The sequence below is a fragment of the Curcuma longa genome, chromosome 6 (assembly GCF_044706935.1).
Source record: "Curcuma longa cultivar G26 ecotype Majalengka, Jawa Barat chromosome 6, ITB_CL_G26_1.1, whole genome shotgun sequence".
Lineage (NCBI taxonomy): Eukaryota > Viridiplantae > Streptophyta > Magnoliopsida > Zingiberales > Zingiberaceae > Curcuma > Curcuma longa.
Genome location: NC_133866.1, coordinates 2085931 through 2103360, shown reverse-complemented (window position 1 = coordinate 2103360; position 17430 = coordinate 2085931). Strand labels below are relative to the sequence as shown.

The 17430-nt window shown below is 32.3% G+C and overlaps 1 protein-coding gene across 1 annotated transcript; it reads right to left on the bottom strand.

Moving 5' to 3' along the window:
- Positions 1-1883: 1883 nt before the first annotated feature.
- LOC141831094 (O-fucosyltransferase 19-like) lies at positions 1884-16903 on the bottom strand. Its single transcript, XM_074718529.1, has 10 exons — positions 16867-16903; positions 12502-12613; positions 5326-5644; positions 3817-3892; positions 3650-3720; positions 3441-3529; positions 3062-3194; positions 2746-2975; positions 2181-2657; positions 1884-2088 (listed from the first exon to the last, which is right to left on the bottom strand). The coding sequence occupies exons 1-10, from the start codon at positions 16901-16903 to the stop codon at positions 1884-1886; spliced, it is 1749 nt and encodes a 582-aa protein (XP_074574630.1).
- Positions 16904-17430: the final 527 nt, after the last annotated feature.

The window sequence follows — 17430 nt, the reverse complement described above, 5'->3', positions numbered from 1 at the left end:
TTATATAAGAAAAGGATATACTTTTTCGATCTTTTGCAAAGTAAAAGGACATAAAGTAAAGACGAGAAAGAACAAAAGAGTAGGGTTCCTCGTGCGAAATGCTCACGCATTGTTAGCAAAGTTTTATGGAGATGATTAAAAACTCTTTTGTAGATTACCTAGCTTGGAAAACTTTAGTAATGCAACTATGAAGTTCTTCGATGCATATGGAATGGTAGATCTCATAGGTTCATCGTGGTCGAGTTCGACTAGATTGTTTTGATGTATTTAATAATAAAGTTCAAGTTAGATTTTATCATTGTTATTGATATGTGTGTCAAATATGCAAGGGCTTAATATAGTACACTTGGAGCTCACAAAGTTGATTAATCAACTGAGTCAAGTTGTTTTTTGCTTAATGACTTAATGGTTTGATAAAAGGTGAATTAGTAGGTAGGGTTGTAATGAACTAAATGTTCATAAATAAGTGTGGTGTTTAATTTAGTAAGAGTTTAACTTAAATTTTTTGTCAAATATATCAAAATCACTTGATCAAACTCGATCATTTAAGACATGATTGCACTAATAATTTTTCTTTTTAATATTTGACAATCAATTTAACTTAGAGGAATAAAATAAAAAATTTCTAAGACAATTAAGGTATTAAATCTTTATTTTTCCCCTTTAATCCACATCAAAAATAATGATTAAAAATAAACAATTTTAAATGCAACACCAACACCATGCACCAACACCATCACCATCAAAATTCTTTAAGAACAAAAATAAGATAGAGTATCATTTGATGCAAAAGGAGGGAGAACCCCTATTATAAATGAGATCTGTCAAACAATTTAAACGAATTGAATTGAAATTTCATTAACTTATTTAAAAGTGGGCTTAAATGGGTCAGCCCACGTATATTGTGGATCAAGACCGCGAGCTCAGGATTGGCCCACGGGCTGAGAAGGGAAAAAAATGAAAAACTCAAAAATAGAAATAGGCCTTAAGTAAGTTTATTTATGAAATGATTTCATTCAATGAATTATAGAAAATTTTCTTTATTTTTTTATTTTTTTTTGGGTTTGCAACCCACTTTAAATTGGGTTGGATTGAAAATTTCTCAACCCACTAACATGGTGTGTCGGCTAGTCCCGTCCCGCCAGATGTCGAATTTTTGATATTCGACCCGCCCCACCACGAGTCAGTCCATCTGATAGCTCTACTCAACCCTTGGCACTTGGTTATTGTGCACTTATAACAAGACAACTCATCTCAATTTGCCTTTACCTTATCAAAACTACCATGATCTACCTTGGAACCCCCAATTGGAGTATCCACTAGTTGCCACACTTTCTTGTGCATCTCCCCTCCATTTCCTTAGAAGATGATGTGCAAACAAGCATAATTGCTTACTCATTTGTTAATTTGATGTTTTCGGTTGTTATATTGCGTAATGTTAATTATGGAGTGTAATGATATATCTTCGCCTACATACAAGATAAATAGCAACAAGTTTAAGTTTTTTAACAGGCATATTTTGCCTATTTAGACAAACAAATCATGTCAAATGAATCGACAAAAATTATAGGCTCTAAGACCCACAAAGTTTAGTAGATTTTGCTTTCGAAACAAATATGAACACAAATAAACAAAAAAATTGTATTCAATCAAATGAATTACAATGTAGAAAACCTAATTCATCATTGAACTAGGGATGACATAACAACGACAACAAGGATTTCTTAACTAATTATGTACAAACTCTAATTCCCAAACACCCTCCTAGAAGAAAAAAAGGCAAAAAAAATCTACAAATTGTTAATGTTATGAATTTAGGCCTTTCTTCGTAGCATATTCTCTTGTAGTTGTGTTAATCTATTGAACTTTCTATTGAGTCGCCTTTAAATGTTTCTATATAGCTTATTGCACAAACACCCCGGAAGAGGGTTTGCATAAAAATACTCCTCTTGTCTTGGGTTTATATCTGTTCTCCTCTCATATGGTCCTCCGAGTCTCTTAGCATGATCCTTCTTAACTGCTTCTTCGAACTTTGTCCACTCTAACATGCCTTGATCCAATTGATCTATTAGTTGCACAAACCTCTTCCTAAATGATCAATGGAAAACAAAAATATTTTTAAAAATGCCAAAAGAAAAGGGGTTAATTGATTAAGTAAAAGTTTGAGTACGAGAGTATACCTATCCGGATCAATTGTCTTTTTAAACCCTTCAAATCTCCTATGTCCTTGAACAGCTTTGGCCATGTTTCCATCGTAAGTATACACAAAGACATCGCTCTTAAGTGCCACAATGTAATCGAGCGCTGCAAGCCTGTTTTGATACTTCTCAAAGGATTTTAACTCCTCATGAGATATCAAGTTATGATGAGTATAGATGTTTGGATATTCATTTTTCAACGCGTCCATGCTATGAGCTCCATAAATTTGTCCTGCCACAATATAAATATTTGTCGTGGAGGGATACCCCATTGCCTTTAAAAAGATGGCAGCCTCTCGAGGGGTCATCGGGCAACCTCCTTGAAGCCTCTTCTCGTGGCTATCGATTACTTTCTCCTTCCAATGCTTCACTTTGTACCTCATAACTTTTAGCTCTTCCGCTTCATGTTTTGAGAGGTTATGAGTACATCCGGTGAACGATAACATGTCCTTCTCGTATCTATATCATAGACGAGTAAATGACCGATGTTACGATGAAATTGCAACGAAGTAGCTAGGAAGGGAAAATACAAGTCTTCTAAACTTACCTCAAGTGGAGTGCAATGTAGGGGTTGTTGCCATTTCTCAATCTATTAACTAGCTTCTCCCCAAGTTCTTCTATTTTCCGAGTGTATCGAAGTGCTTGGTAGTTAGTTCGACATCGAAGTCTCTGAATTGAAGGTGGAAGACCGTTGTTTGCAAGACGAGTATCGGTATGGCTAAACTCTATAACCTTGTGTTTGCTTAAAATGAGAGAGAAACTTTTAAAATAAGAAGCCTGCAAAAATCAAACAATTGCTTAGCAAAAAGAAAGAAAAGGTTAATGGTAAACTTAAAGAACACAATTTAAGAGCGAGATGCAACCTTGGACCATGAAATGGGAGCTCTTACAAGCGGCTTAATCCTTGCATATTGTTTCGGGAGGGAATCGACTATGGTAATATCGTCTTTGAGAACTTCCTTGAAAGTTTGAACATCAAATATATCCTTGAATTCACTGTAAATATATCACAATGTATGTAACTTGAATTCACTACAAATATATCCTTGAATTCTATATAAAATTTTAAAAAATAATTCGATTTCTCACTCTCTACCATTTTTAGTTTTAATTTACTCAACTTGTTTAACCGTAAAACCTAATTTAGTGGTCTTGTTCATCATTTTGTCAACAACCTACCAAAGCTATTGAATCATAGTAAAAATTTTCAATACAAACTTTGCACACAACTTTATTTCTTACCTCGAATCTGTCCAAAAGGATTTATGATCTAATAATGGTAGCACAAGGGCCGCATTCATTAGTTTTGCTACGGCAACCATGTCGCTAATCTACATAAATATAGCACAAAAATATTAAGTTAACTTTCATCTTTCTAATAAACACAAAACACTACTAGCTAGTAAACACGATACAATGTATGTTTCTCGAGTGGGTAGAAGGATACTTACTCCCATTCGCATTTGATTAAGCCCGCCATTCGCATGAACTAGTAGATAACCAACCGTAACATTGCATGATTCTACAAATAGACAACAAGAGATTCAATGAGAACGATCAAATATATAGTTTTTTACGAAAAATATTTTTCCAAAAACAACACCATTAATTGACTTACTACATAATTTTGCCTTGGGACGTTCTGTGCATCGATCAAAACCATTATTATTTGGGTTCATCCAAATCTCAGATATCTGAAAACAAAGATACAAATGAGCAAAAAATCAATGTAAGTTAATTAAAATAATATTAATTAACTTATTCCCCTTTAAGAAGTATCAGGAATCATAGTAAAGTTGCTAGAAAATTAATCATAAACATATGCAACTATTAATATTTTAATATATTTAAACAAAAATATTTGTTCTTAGTTTTTTTGTGTTTTCTTTGTTCCATTTCAGCAGATAAAAGAGACCTTATGAGAGGTGTTAACAAAATTTAGCATTAGTGTTCCACCTATTATGAAAAACTAAACAAACAATGATCTTATAACATGTAAAATAAAGAATCGAATACTAAATATTCGGGGCAATTGTGATAAAATAGAACCCTCGAAAAGGATCCTAAGTAATGCCATCTCTAAAAGGCTAGAGAAGAGCAAGAACCTAGAAGAATAGAGAGGGTAGGTGATTTGAGTTCAATTAGGAACCCTAATTGGGTTGGTCTATCATTGAATTAGTACCAAGAGATAGACAAGAAAAGTCGAAGCCACAAATGTTAATCATACCATCACTATATATAATACATGATGTGAGTCAAACTCAACTTAAGTAGAGGCAGGGACAGAGCCGAGGGATGGCAACATCCCCTTTTCCTTCAATTTTTTAGTACAAGAGATGTATGAATATAGAAATGAAGGAGTGAATGGAGAGCGATGACACGATCAACCCTTTAACATATACACACATCTTTCACCCCCGATATGAAATTCTCTATCCTTGAGTAGAGGTGAGGTCATACAAAAGCAACCACCACCAATTGTGTAACAAAAACAAGTTATTTCTTTTAATATCCTAAGCATTCAATCCAACAAACTCAATGCCTCAAAACCATGTCAATTGTAGAATACTCGTAAAAGACCATTACAAATAGAACAATACGAACCGATACGAGTCTTCCTCCTAGAGAACTCAAGTAGTTCTAATAGAAGATACTAGCAAGGCAAAGTTCGCTAGCTACTTAACGAATAAGCAACAAAAGAAGTTAATCAATCCCCAAACCATTAAAACCAAAATAGAGAAAGAATAGAAGATAGAACCTAATTAAGCTCATAACAACCTCCATCAATCCCACTAATCATCCCTAAAAATATTACATATGAATATACTCGTATATATATATGCATGGCAACAAACTAGATGCATTAATCACAAAGGACAAAGTGCACGTATAAGAGTCAACTATAATTAATAAAGGATTTAATTTGTTGTTGTTTATTTCTTCTCGTTTTGATCGTTGTTGTTATAGGAGGATGATAGAATCAAGGATGCAAGGTTGTGATTGTTCTTTAAAAATTTCCAAATTTCTATAAGAAATTAAATAAAAATGATTAGTTTCCATGCATGAGAGAATTAGAGACGATTAGCAAAGGATTAATTATATTGATGGGGTTGAGTAATTGCACCACCTGTGGATGTAAGCTCCGCTTCACCGCCGCGGCGTTCTCCGCCGTCCAGCCCATCGACTCCTCGTGCGCGTTGATCTGCAGGAGGACCTCCTCCTTCTGCTCGCGCGCCGCGCCGCCGCCGCCGCCGATGCGGGCGGTGCCGAGGAGCAGGGCGGAGGCGAGCAGCGCGACGAGCGCCACCGCCAGGAGCCTCGTCAGCCACCAGTTCCCCGCCGTCAGCCTGCCGGCCCTCCGCCTGCGCGCGAAGGGAGCGCCGTCGTGGCCGGGCGAGTGGTCGTCGACGGAGGGGTCCGCGTCGGAGGGGTCCAGCGGGCGCCGCCTGGTGGGGACGGAGAGAGAGGGGCTGGTGGTGGCGGCGGCGGCGGATGAGGAGGGGAGGAGGAGGAGGAGGGGGGAATTGCGCCGTCGGCGATCATGACGACGGAGAAAAATTACCGGATTAATGTGGAAGAATTAATGAATTAATTAATTAATTAATCGCACGGCTGGCGAGAGAGGCGGGGAGAAAAGCCCGGCAAGGCAATCTAATGCAACGGCTCTCTCTGCCGTGAACCACCCTCACCTTTTATAGCCGATTAATTACTTTAAATGGGCCTCCAACTGGACTGGGCCTGCAATTGGGCCTGGTCTCCAATTTGTTACATATAATTTATTTTCATATTGAAAGTAGGGTGAGTAAAAATTTAATTAAATCGAATAAATCGATCGAACTATAAAATTTAAAAATTTAGTTTAATTATTTCTAAATTTCAGTTATTTTTTTAAAAAATCAATTAATTCAGTTGGGTTTCGATTTTAAAATTTCTTATTCGATTAAATCGAATTAACCGAATAAACTGAATTAACCAAAATAAAAAATTAATTTATAAATTTCATAAGTAAATTTATAAATCCTTAACTAATTAATAAATTTTTTTATAATATTTAAATAATTCAGTTATTTCGATTAATTCGATCGAAAACTGAATTAATAGCTGATTAATTACTTTAAATGGGCCTCCAACTGGCCTGGGCCTGCGATTGGGCCTGGCCTCCAATTTATTACATATAATTTATTTTCATATCGAAAGAATTTAATACGATGGAAATTAAAATATAAGATAAATTTTATGAAATAGCAATTAGATTTGCTATGTTATATGAAGTTGAATGTTAGAATATATGACTCAAACACATGAGCATAAAATAAGTGTTTGGTAACATTTTAGAGATGTAATGTAATGTAATTGGATTACAAAAGAGGAGCCAAGATATGTAATCTGGATTACAAAGGAAATAGTATGTAATCCGATTACATTACAGATTCTATTTTTATCGTACCAAATATACCCTTCCACTTTATTAATAAAATTAATAATTTTATAAAATCAATAATTTATTAATTATAATTAATAATTAATTATTAATAAACTTAATTAAAATAATTAATAAAAGTATTAATAAAATAATAATTATTAATTATTAAAATAAATAATAATAATAAAATTAATAATAATAATTATTAATAATTTAAATAAAAATTATTTTTTATTATTATTAATTAATAAAATATTTATTAATTATTTTAATAATTTTTATTTTATAATTTTAATTAATAATTAATTATTAATAAAATTAATTAAAATAATTAATAAAAGTAATAATAAAATAATAATTATTAATTATTAAAATAAGTATTAATAATTATAATTAATAAACTAATAAAATTATTAATAATAATAATTAATAATAAAATGATAATTATTAATTATTAAAATAAGTATTAATAATTATAATTAATAAAATAATTAAAATAATAAAATTATTAATAATAATTATTAATAATTTAAGTAAAAATTATTTATTATTATTATTAATTAATAAAATATTTATTAATTATTTTAATAATTTTTATTTTATAATTTTAATTAATTATTATTTAAACTAATTAATTATTTTAAAAATTTTTATTTTAATTAGTAATTAATAAATATTTTAATAATTTTTATATTTTATAATTAATAAAATTAATAAAAAATATTAATTTTATTAATAAAAATTATTAATTTTATTAATAATAAAAATTAATAATTATTAATTATTAATAAAATAATTTATTTTAAAGATAATAAAAATAATCTTTATTATTACATTTATTTTTATTTTATTTTAAAAATTAGGAGGGTATTATTGGTATTTTATAATAATAAAAATTAGATTCCTTTCTAAAAATAATTTACACCTAAGAGTTATAGAGATAAGATGTTAGAGTGGACGTGCAAACATATGAGAATAAATAAGATAAGAAATGAGAATATTAGGAAGAAAATTAGAATTATACATATTGAGGAAAAAATCACAAGAGATACTTTTTAAGATGATATAGATATATACGACTAATAAAGATTCCAATTAAAGGATGTGAAATATGATGATTATACACATCAAACAAGTAAGAGGACAATAAAAAAAACTTAGCCGACTCCACCTAATTGGATAAGGTTTGGTTCTTGAGGTAAAGAATTTAATAGGAGATATAGATATTTCAGTTAAAAATATGATGATTATGCTTAGATGACTAAGATGATATAGATATATACTTGGACGACTAAAAATATGAAGATATAGATATTTCATTTTTTTAAGATGATACAAATATATACTTAGACGACTAAAAATATTTAAGTTAAATGATGTGAACATGATGATTATGCACATCAAACAAGTAAGAGGATAATCAAAAAAATTTAATTTGTAATAATAAAATAAAATAAAATTTATTTAAATATAGATGATTATATAGCTGACTCTATCTAATTGGATAACATTTGATTCGTGACGTAAAGAATGTAATAGGAGATAAAAATAAATTACCATTTTATGATTAAATTATATTGTAGATCTGAGTCATTTTATTTGTGATTAAATATAAACCACAATGTAATTTAGGGGTAAAACCTATCTTAAATATAAATCTATATAAATTTTTTGGACAAATTTATTGATTTTGTCTTAAAAAAAATATATGTATTTTTGAAACTATGTTATGGTATATGATTTTATCTAATTATAATATGCGATTTTTTTGGTGCAAAAAAATAGAGATAGACTTTTCATTTAGTTATAACGCATTTTTTATTTTAATTATAATATATGTTTTTAATTAATTATAATGTTTGTGTTATTTAATTATAATAAGTGCCTTTATTTATAATATAAGTGTATTACATGTAACAAATAATTTTATTTTGCAAACAAAAAAGAATATAGGTAGTTTTATTTAATTATATTGAACATTTGTTTTTTAATATACCATGCTTTATGATTTATACTAAATATTTTTAATTTTTTAAAATTTGTACACGAATAATTCAAACAGTTTAATACAATCATCTATTAATAGTGTTTTCATATAAAAATTTCCTCCATAATTTGGATATGAATAGGCAAAGAAGTGAGAAGAAGACTAATTTTTGGTAATAATTCATTTGAAATAAAATTTATATAATTTAATTACCTGAAACCATTTAACCAGATAAATATTTTATTATTTAATTTATATAACTTAACTAATTGAATTAGGTAGCAGAGCAAATGAGATGGCAGTAATAATGGGACGAGATTGATTCATTCATTTAACACATCAAATAAATTGATGTTGTTGCATGTTGGAACGATAGTTATGTTTTCTTAATTTCGTTGTTATTTGTCAAAGAATGAAAAGATAATTTCCAGTGAACTGCCCATCCCTTGTAACAGATTGGCATATATTATTGTTTTTTGTAACAGATCGGCAGATTTATATTAAAACAGAACGGCAGATTTGTTATCAAAACATGTATTTGTGAACAGTTGTTTGTTGAAGCAAAAAAATTTTAATCTGTAAATATGCGCCATCAGATAATTCCAGACGACATTTTTCTCCAATTATAATATAATAGTCAAGAAAAACTCTACGCCATACAGTTGTGATAGGATTATTTTGAGCACAATTCGCAGATTTCTCCGATAGGATTCTGATACTTCTTCTTCCCGGGTTTGTGACCCTGCAATCAGCCATGAAGAAAAAGATGCTGGCGATCGCTCCCCTGTTTTTTCCACTCATCTTCCTCTGTTTCTTCTCCTCTGCTCTGTCGGCCTCAGTGATCACCCGTTTGCCTGGATTCCGAGGCCCTTTGCCCTTCTACTTAGAGACAGGGTCCGGTTGCTAGCTGCCGCCCTGTCCCTAAGTTTGTTGTGTGATCTCCATGAAGCTCAGCTTTCACTGATGCAGGTACGTGGAGGTGGACAGGGAGAATGGTGGCGAGTTGTTCTACTACTTCATCGAGTCGGAGAGCAAGCCGGCGGAGGACCCTCAGTCCGAGCTTGGTTTACAATCCCTATTCAGACGGCAGCGAAGGAACTTAGTTTTAATATATTGATTGAAATATATTAAAACAGAACGGCAGCGAGTAAGGGAGAAGAGATGGCGAGGGTTTAGGGCGGCAGCGAGTAAGGGAGAAGCGAGCAGAGGGAGAAGAGAGACGGCGGGCAGAGGAAGAAGGAGGCGGCGAGCAGAGAAGAGAAGAGAGGGATCGCGTGAAGAGGGAATCGGGAGAAGATGAATTGGGAGAGAGGGCGAGCGAGCGCGTCGCGATTTCTCAACCACGTCAGCTTCCACGTCGGAGGCGCTCACGCGACGCCCAGGATAGGACCATATATATATATATATATACATAAAAATGTCACCGTGAAAAATATGAATAAAAATGATTTCAATGGAAATGTAAAATATTTTCACGTTGTAAAAAATTAATTAAATATGTTAATTTATATTAAATCACACAATTAAAAGGATAATAATGTTATTGAATGAAATATTTGTTAAAGTAAGAATATGATTATCGTTTTTTTGAAAATCATGGCCCGAGCCGGCCATGGGCTAGGGCAACCAGGGTGACTGCCCAGGACCCATAAATTGGTAGGACCTTAATTTTTCGGTTAAATTTCATATTCTTAACTTTTAATTATTGTCTCTCAAAGAATATTAAAAGTATTATTTAATCGGATCAAAAAAAATTGAGGGGTCAACTGTGTAATGCTTTGCCCATCCGTCCATAAAAAAAAAACTAAACGGTCAACTAATTTTTGAGCCATAATCGCCGATCCTTTTTTTGTTCATTCCGTTAAGCACAAGCACCAGATCTCGACAAGTTGTGGATCTCGTCACCAGATCCTTTTTCTGTTCATTCCATGGGTTGTGGATCTTTGCCGCAAACTACCCCCACAAGCCACAACCGCTTCTACAGTTCCACACGCCGAAAGTGCCCCTCCATATTAGGTTTTATTGTTTATTGCTTATTGTTCATAATTATCTATTATCGTGAAACAATTATTTGGATATCAAAAAAGACAAAAAAAAAAAAGAAAAAGGAGGAAGAGATAGCTCAAAAGTTAAGAGGTTCATTGAATAAATGTTTTAATAAAGAATTACATGCATGATACAATGGAAAACTTAGTTCAGATTTTAACTAATGAATTAAATGCAATACGGAACTTTTAACGAGTGACTAGTTAATCAACTTTTTCTAGTAATTCGTATGTTTAATTTTTATGTGATAAAATTATTATTTCATTACTAGTCAAGTGAGGTATACAGGTCTTCGAACTGTGTTGCATGTTCACAAACTTCATGCTTGCAACTTGTGTTTTTGTTTCATTCTCTTATTTTTAGCCATATAGATCTTTAAATTTTCTCATTGTATATTTTTCCTTATGTATCAAAATGCTTTTCTTGATGTTTTGACATGACGAAATTTATACCTTTTGGTGGAGCAGACAAGGAAATATTATGAGGAGTTATCAAAAAAATTCAATGTTCGATGATGACCTTAATCCAGTTTGGAGCTTCTTCACTACGAAGAAGAAAAAGAGTATTTCAATGAAATTTGTAGTGACAATTTAAAAAATCCTGACTTTTTTTTTGTTTTTTTTTATGTTCTAAATATTATTTAGAGTATCATTATCATTTTAAATAGGAAAAATTATTCATTTTTGTCTTAGGACTCTAGCTGCTCTAGAGCATTGTTTCGTATAAAAAATTTTTATATTGGAATTCTTATTGATTGAAAATTATCAAGCTCTAAAAATTAAATATGCTACTGTGTCAAAGTCCAAAAATTATAATTTTGCCCAAAAATTATAATTTCACCATGTTTAGGACCACTTAACACTACAATACAATTTCTTTGAGAGACCGTTCTCTCAACGTTCTCTCTTCTCTTTGATGATAGGATTAAAAAGAGATTAGATGACATAGCAATAATCAAAATCCTACATCTTTCATGTTTAAAATCATTAAAAATTAAAAACTTAGTTAATTACTTTGATTGAGTTTAATTTGATATGACAGTCTGTAATATATAATTATTTCACATATAAAATTAATATTGAATTAAAGATCCATGAATCTCTCACTTAGATTATATGTGTAATCTTAAAATTATATTTTACAAAAATAATTGTACGGACTCAAATATGTTATTACCAAAATATATATGTAACCAATCTAGTTCATATATCAACTATATCCATGTAAAATTAAAGTTGTATTCATTACATCTATCTTTAACTCGACCATTAATAATCACAAATATTGATATAATTGATGACATGAATTATGATATGAAATTGTAGCAAGGAAATTTCATTCAATGTGTATTTCCTACTTATCCATCTTAAACCTTAGTGAGATCACATCATGAATTTAAATTAAAGTGTGAATCAATCAAAAATTTATTTTTGCAACAGTAATAATAAAAATTGTCCATAACATGAAAGCATTCAAAATTAAAAACGGCCACTAAAACTAAACAGTATCTAAGGACAAGCTCATACGAGCAATGTACTCATGAATACTTTGGATGAAACTCCTTTAGTAAATGGATCGGTTTGTTTTGACTGCCCACTCTGAATTCTTTCTTTTACCATTAGAAACTTGATGTTTATATGCTTTGACTTCCTTAAGCTCCTATTATTGGAATATTGAACTATTGATTTATTGTTAAGTGGTTTATGAATACTATCAATTATACACAACCCTATGATAAAATTTTACAACCATATTCCATGATTAGACCCACCATTTTGCGGTACAAGAAGGTATTAATAATAAATGTAGCTTGAATAAATCCAACTCTTTACGATTTTTTTAGTTACGCATCAAAAGAGTTCTCGATAATTCCCTCGTAGTGGCTAACTATAGCTTCCCGATTTACTTCTTCACAGATGATCGCGGGGTTGCCACTAGGGTGGTGGATTTCACTTTTTGCTGCAATGCAAGAGGTACAAGTCAAACACATGATATTAAGTATTCTACAACTCCTATCAAAGAAACAAGATTAAGAAAGCTTAGTCATGATGTGCGATGTTGCTCTCAGGGAGTTCCTCGGTGGACAAAATCTTCACGACTCCTTGAAAATGATCCTCTCCTAAGGTTCCTTGTCACAAGGAAACCTTCGATAGGGAAGGAGAGAGCCGCTGATCCTAATTGTAGGACCGAAAGAGCGCTAGAGGGGGTGAATAACACTTGTCGCTTTTTCACACGTATTCAAAAATTCATTTTAAAAGGTTTCGAGTATGCAGAGGAAGATAAAAATAAAACTTAGAGACGTATTTATTTTTACTTCATTCACAATCTCTGGCTTTAAGGCACACAGTCCTACTGCTTTCAATGGACAATTGACTAATTGACTTTTTCTCACAACGAGAAAGAGTCTCGCCTTTTTAATGTAAAAAAATGAATTTTACGGATGATAATTGATATAATAATCGTCTAGCGTCATAGAATGATTGTATGAGTTGATTCAAAACCTCTACAATCCACAGTTTGCACAACGGAAGAAAAATAATAGGAATGCGGTAATATAACTAATCAACAATGTTCGTAGAAGTATTGTCCAAAATAGGAAGCATCTCATAGAAGCCACATAAAACCTCTAACAAGTGTTGGGATTGTCCCGGTACATAATGTCATAATTCAACACCAAAGTCCAAGTCCAGGTAATTTCCTAATTCACGAGTAGTATCACCGTCTTTGGTACAAAACGATCGACAACGGTAATGCAGCAGAAAACTCTAATTTTGGGAAATACACAATAACGTTTGTCGCAATCATTTTTTAGTTATATAATAGATTAATAGGACACGATTTAATTTTTGGTGGTCAACCTTACCGCCAAAATAGGAAAGTATCGAAAACCCTTTTATATCATGGAATGTTTTACAATGCTTCGCATTTTCAATAAATCCTGGCAACAACACCTAAACCCTAAACATATGATTTTATTATTTGTATATAAATAGGTGGGCGGGTTACGATTATACTATTTATTGGTTAAATAACAATTCACTATTTTAAAATTATGTGTTTGAAACCCGAAACTGAATGCCCGCAATACGATACATAGTGGGTTTGATTGGATCACATTTTCATCTCCATTTTTAATTTTAATCTTTTTTTCCCTACGGGTTGGCGGGTTCATCGGATGCGGGTGGCGGGCACGTTTTGAACTCTTTGGTTAGCCGGGTGGCTGATCTCAGTGCAGTGGCGATGTAGAGATGTTAAATTTTAAGCAAGCATCTCCGGATGCCCCTACCTGCCGTGAGACTTCATATGATTCGATTTATATGTCAATGAAGATCTTAGTGCAGTTTAAGTGCGAGTTTCCTTTGACTTGCGGTATTCAAGTCACCTTGGTCATGGAGGCTTATACTTTGACATTTTAAGCAAGCATCTCCGAGAGGTATGGACCCGAGATGATTGGGTATAAGTCGAAGTGCCCGAAGGTGTTTGAATAACTCACAAAGGATTCATATGGTTCGATTTATATCTTTAGTCAAAGTTAATGTTAAGAGCACGGTCTTTGAGTGCAGTTTGAATTCACAGTGCAAGTGTGACGTAATCAGCCTAGTGGGGACCGACACATAGACCATGTCATGAACCAAGCGGGTATAAGACGATGAAAGGAATGAGACACGATTCAGTGTAGTTGCTGAAGGGTTTAGAAGATGTTCTAGAATCAATCATTGATTTTTCGATCAATTGGGGATCATGATGTACTACTAGGTGTCACTCATGATCGTTCCATAATTAATGGTTAATTACGGACGATCAACATAACTGGGAACCTATTGGGTTACACGTACTATAAATTCTTCAAAGAACTTAAAACGAGTTTGAGAATTGAATTCTCAAAATGAGAGAAATAAAATCTGGTTGTACCAGACAAAGAACAATATGATAGAATTCGTTTTACGAAGATAAAATAAACGAAATTGATTTCATTGAAATCAAAGTTCGTTTGATTAGTGAACTAAATAATTCAGTTTTGAACCAACTTGGTTTGATTCATGATGGAAGAGGTTTTAGCAGAACGGATGAGATGAGAAGCTTCGTTTTGTGAAGACGAAACAAACAAAACTGATTTGGATCAAATCAGAGATCATTTGATTATTGAACCACGGGATTGAACTTTTCAACAATCCATTCTCAATTATTCTCAGTGTGATATTGCTCACATTCAGTGGTATCCGGACGCTACAACATCATGCTTCATTTTTTATATATATTAACATAAACATAACATCATCATTTCTTAGTTGTTGTATATTCTTGTATTAGTGTACCTTATTTTTAGATTCTTTTTAAGGTTTCTCCTCCTTTAGAATCTTTCTAGAAGGAGTTAATCATAATAATAATCAATTTTATTTATATTGTGTGTCTATACAATTTATGTTATAGAAATCTTGCATGATTAACTTAGAAAATATTATTCTCAAGTTAGTCATATATTTATTTTAATTACTTATTCTACTGCATTACTCTGTCTATATTGTTTAGAGTTATTTTTCTTCTATAAAAGCTAGTAAAATTTATAATGTTATTCATTTCCTTTAGCGTCAAGTTCAATCCTACAAAATCTAACTTTTATATATGATATTATCATACTTGATTTGTACTATTTGATAAAAACAAACTACTGTTCAGTATAAGATGTTACAAATGAGGAAGAGCACGCTTGATGATCAGTAGTTTTCCTAACATTGCGACATTGATGTTTCTTTGCATATTTTGCAATAGTGAAATCCACATCCCTTGGGCAACTATTCTCCATGTGCATGGTTGATTCAAGTAGACTGCTTTAACTCTATTTATTCGGGTGTCAATTGGGTTATAATTGATATTTTTAAACTATGACATATTTCACAAGTGCATTCTTGAACTTTTGTTGAGGTAGAAAAAACCTATCCAACAAAAAATTCATGCTCATCTGTTGCCTCTCCAATTGACCTTTGTAGTAATGGTGAATTCAGAACATATGGATCATTAGCTAGTAGGAACTCCTCCTTTAAGTCACTTTACTGCTCTGGGAGAAATTTATATTGTTCAATCTGTATATCATCAGTTAAGAATTCTTCTACATCTGTATTACATATTATAATTTCTCTACATTCTGGATATGATACTCTTCCTCCTCACTCCAAGTAGCCTCACTCCAAGTAGCCTCAAAGTATTCTATAAATGTATACGTATAAGTATTCAAAACCTCATCTTCTAGGTTACTTGCTTACTCGTTTAGATCAAAGGTCAAATTTAGGTTAAAGTTAGGTTTGTTGTGGGTTTAACCTTATATTTTTATTTGTGTTCCCCACACCAATATACCCAAAAGAAGATGGAATATTAGTTCCAGATACTTCTACTACATTTGGTGATCAGCTCCCTACCCTATATTTTATATTTTTAATATATTTTATCATTATACTAACTTTATTTTATATGGTAGAATTTGCATCAAAATTAATCATATTCCATATCTCTAGATAAGAGAATTTCTTCAACAATATGATCGCCCCTTGAAAAAATAATTACAAACTAAGTTACCAAAGTTATAATGTCAAAATCAAGTGGTGTTGTAATTCAAAAAGCAAACAACAATAGATATAGTGTGCATATTTTATTTTCATAATTGATGCAGTGGATTTTTTAAAAGCACGTAATTGAAATCCACTAATATTTTCATAATTGATCAGTGGATTTTAACCCACTGACCTAAGCTATTTGGATTTCTGTAAACTTATAACCACTAGAAAGGGCTAAGCGAGGAGAAAGTACATATGTGTCAAACCTTGATTCTGAGCAACGAACAACATGGGCCTGGTGTTGGGAGATTAGCACTACCACGACAAGACCCTATGTGGGTCATGGTCTCCTTGAGACTAGGTCCTTGCTAAATGTTAACATAATAGTGGAGCACCTTCGGAGAAGTTTGAAATAGACAATGGAGGACACTGTTAAACTCCTTACAATCTCAAAAATCCATGGGACCTAAAATGGATGCTATCAGACCTCTCTAGGTCGATCAGTGGATTTTGATCGAAACCCACTGATGGACCTAGGATATTTGAATTTCTGCAACCTTGGCACCACTAGGGAGGGTTGAGCGAGGAGAAGGTATATATGATGTCAAACCTTGATTATGAGTAACGAACAACGTGAGCTTAGTGTCGGGAGATCAACACTACCACAGACTTGGTCTAGACCTGATCTCTCGAAGACCATGACCACGTTCTAGTTGAAAGTTAGCATAACCGTGGAGCATCTTTAGAAGAGTCCAAAATAAGTAATGGAGGACACCATATTACTAATATTGTTCCATAAATCTTCCCCATATAACGATGAGCAACATAAACATCATTTATGTACACAATATTTTTACACATTACAGATCAATTTTATAAATAGTAGCAAATACTATACGTACATCTTTATATGTCTGCTTCTATAATATTCAGTCTTGTTCTAAATTTTTCCTTCAGTGTCGATGTTCTTTGACCCCATTGTCCTTCAATACCGTTGTCCTTTGACGTCTTCTCTTCAGTACTCCCACTTACATACTACTCCACTTCTACTTACTCTTTTGCAATCCCACTAAACTCACGTTCATGAAGGTGTTGTGGTTATAACAGCAAGAAGAGAAATGGTAAGCATAGAGCTCAATGTCACACAACGGAGAGAGAGGGTGAGAGACATGATGAAGTCATGTCCGAACCACAAAACTTACTTTCAAATTAGATTTTCTGACAATG

What these genes read in the sequence shown, in the direction of transcription:
- LOC141831094 (XM_074718529.1), bottom strand. Translation starts at nt 16,903, where the DNA reads ATGGTCTTCGAGAGATCAGGTCTAGACCAAGTCTGTG. An exon ending in TCCTTTTGGACAGATTCGAG is followed by an intron (nt 3,195 to 3,440) that starts GTAAGAAATAAA and finishes ATATATTTACAG; the next exon opens with TGAATTCAAGGATATATTTG. An exon ending in AAGACAATTGATCCGGATAG is followed by an intron (nt 2,089 to 2,180) that starts GTATACTCTCGT and finishes TTGATCATTTAG; the next exon opens with GAAGAGGTTTGTGCAACTAA.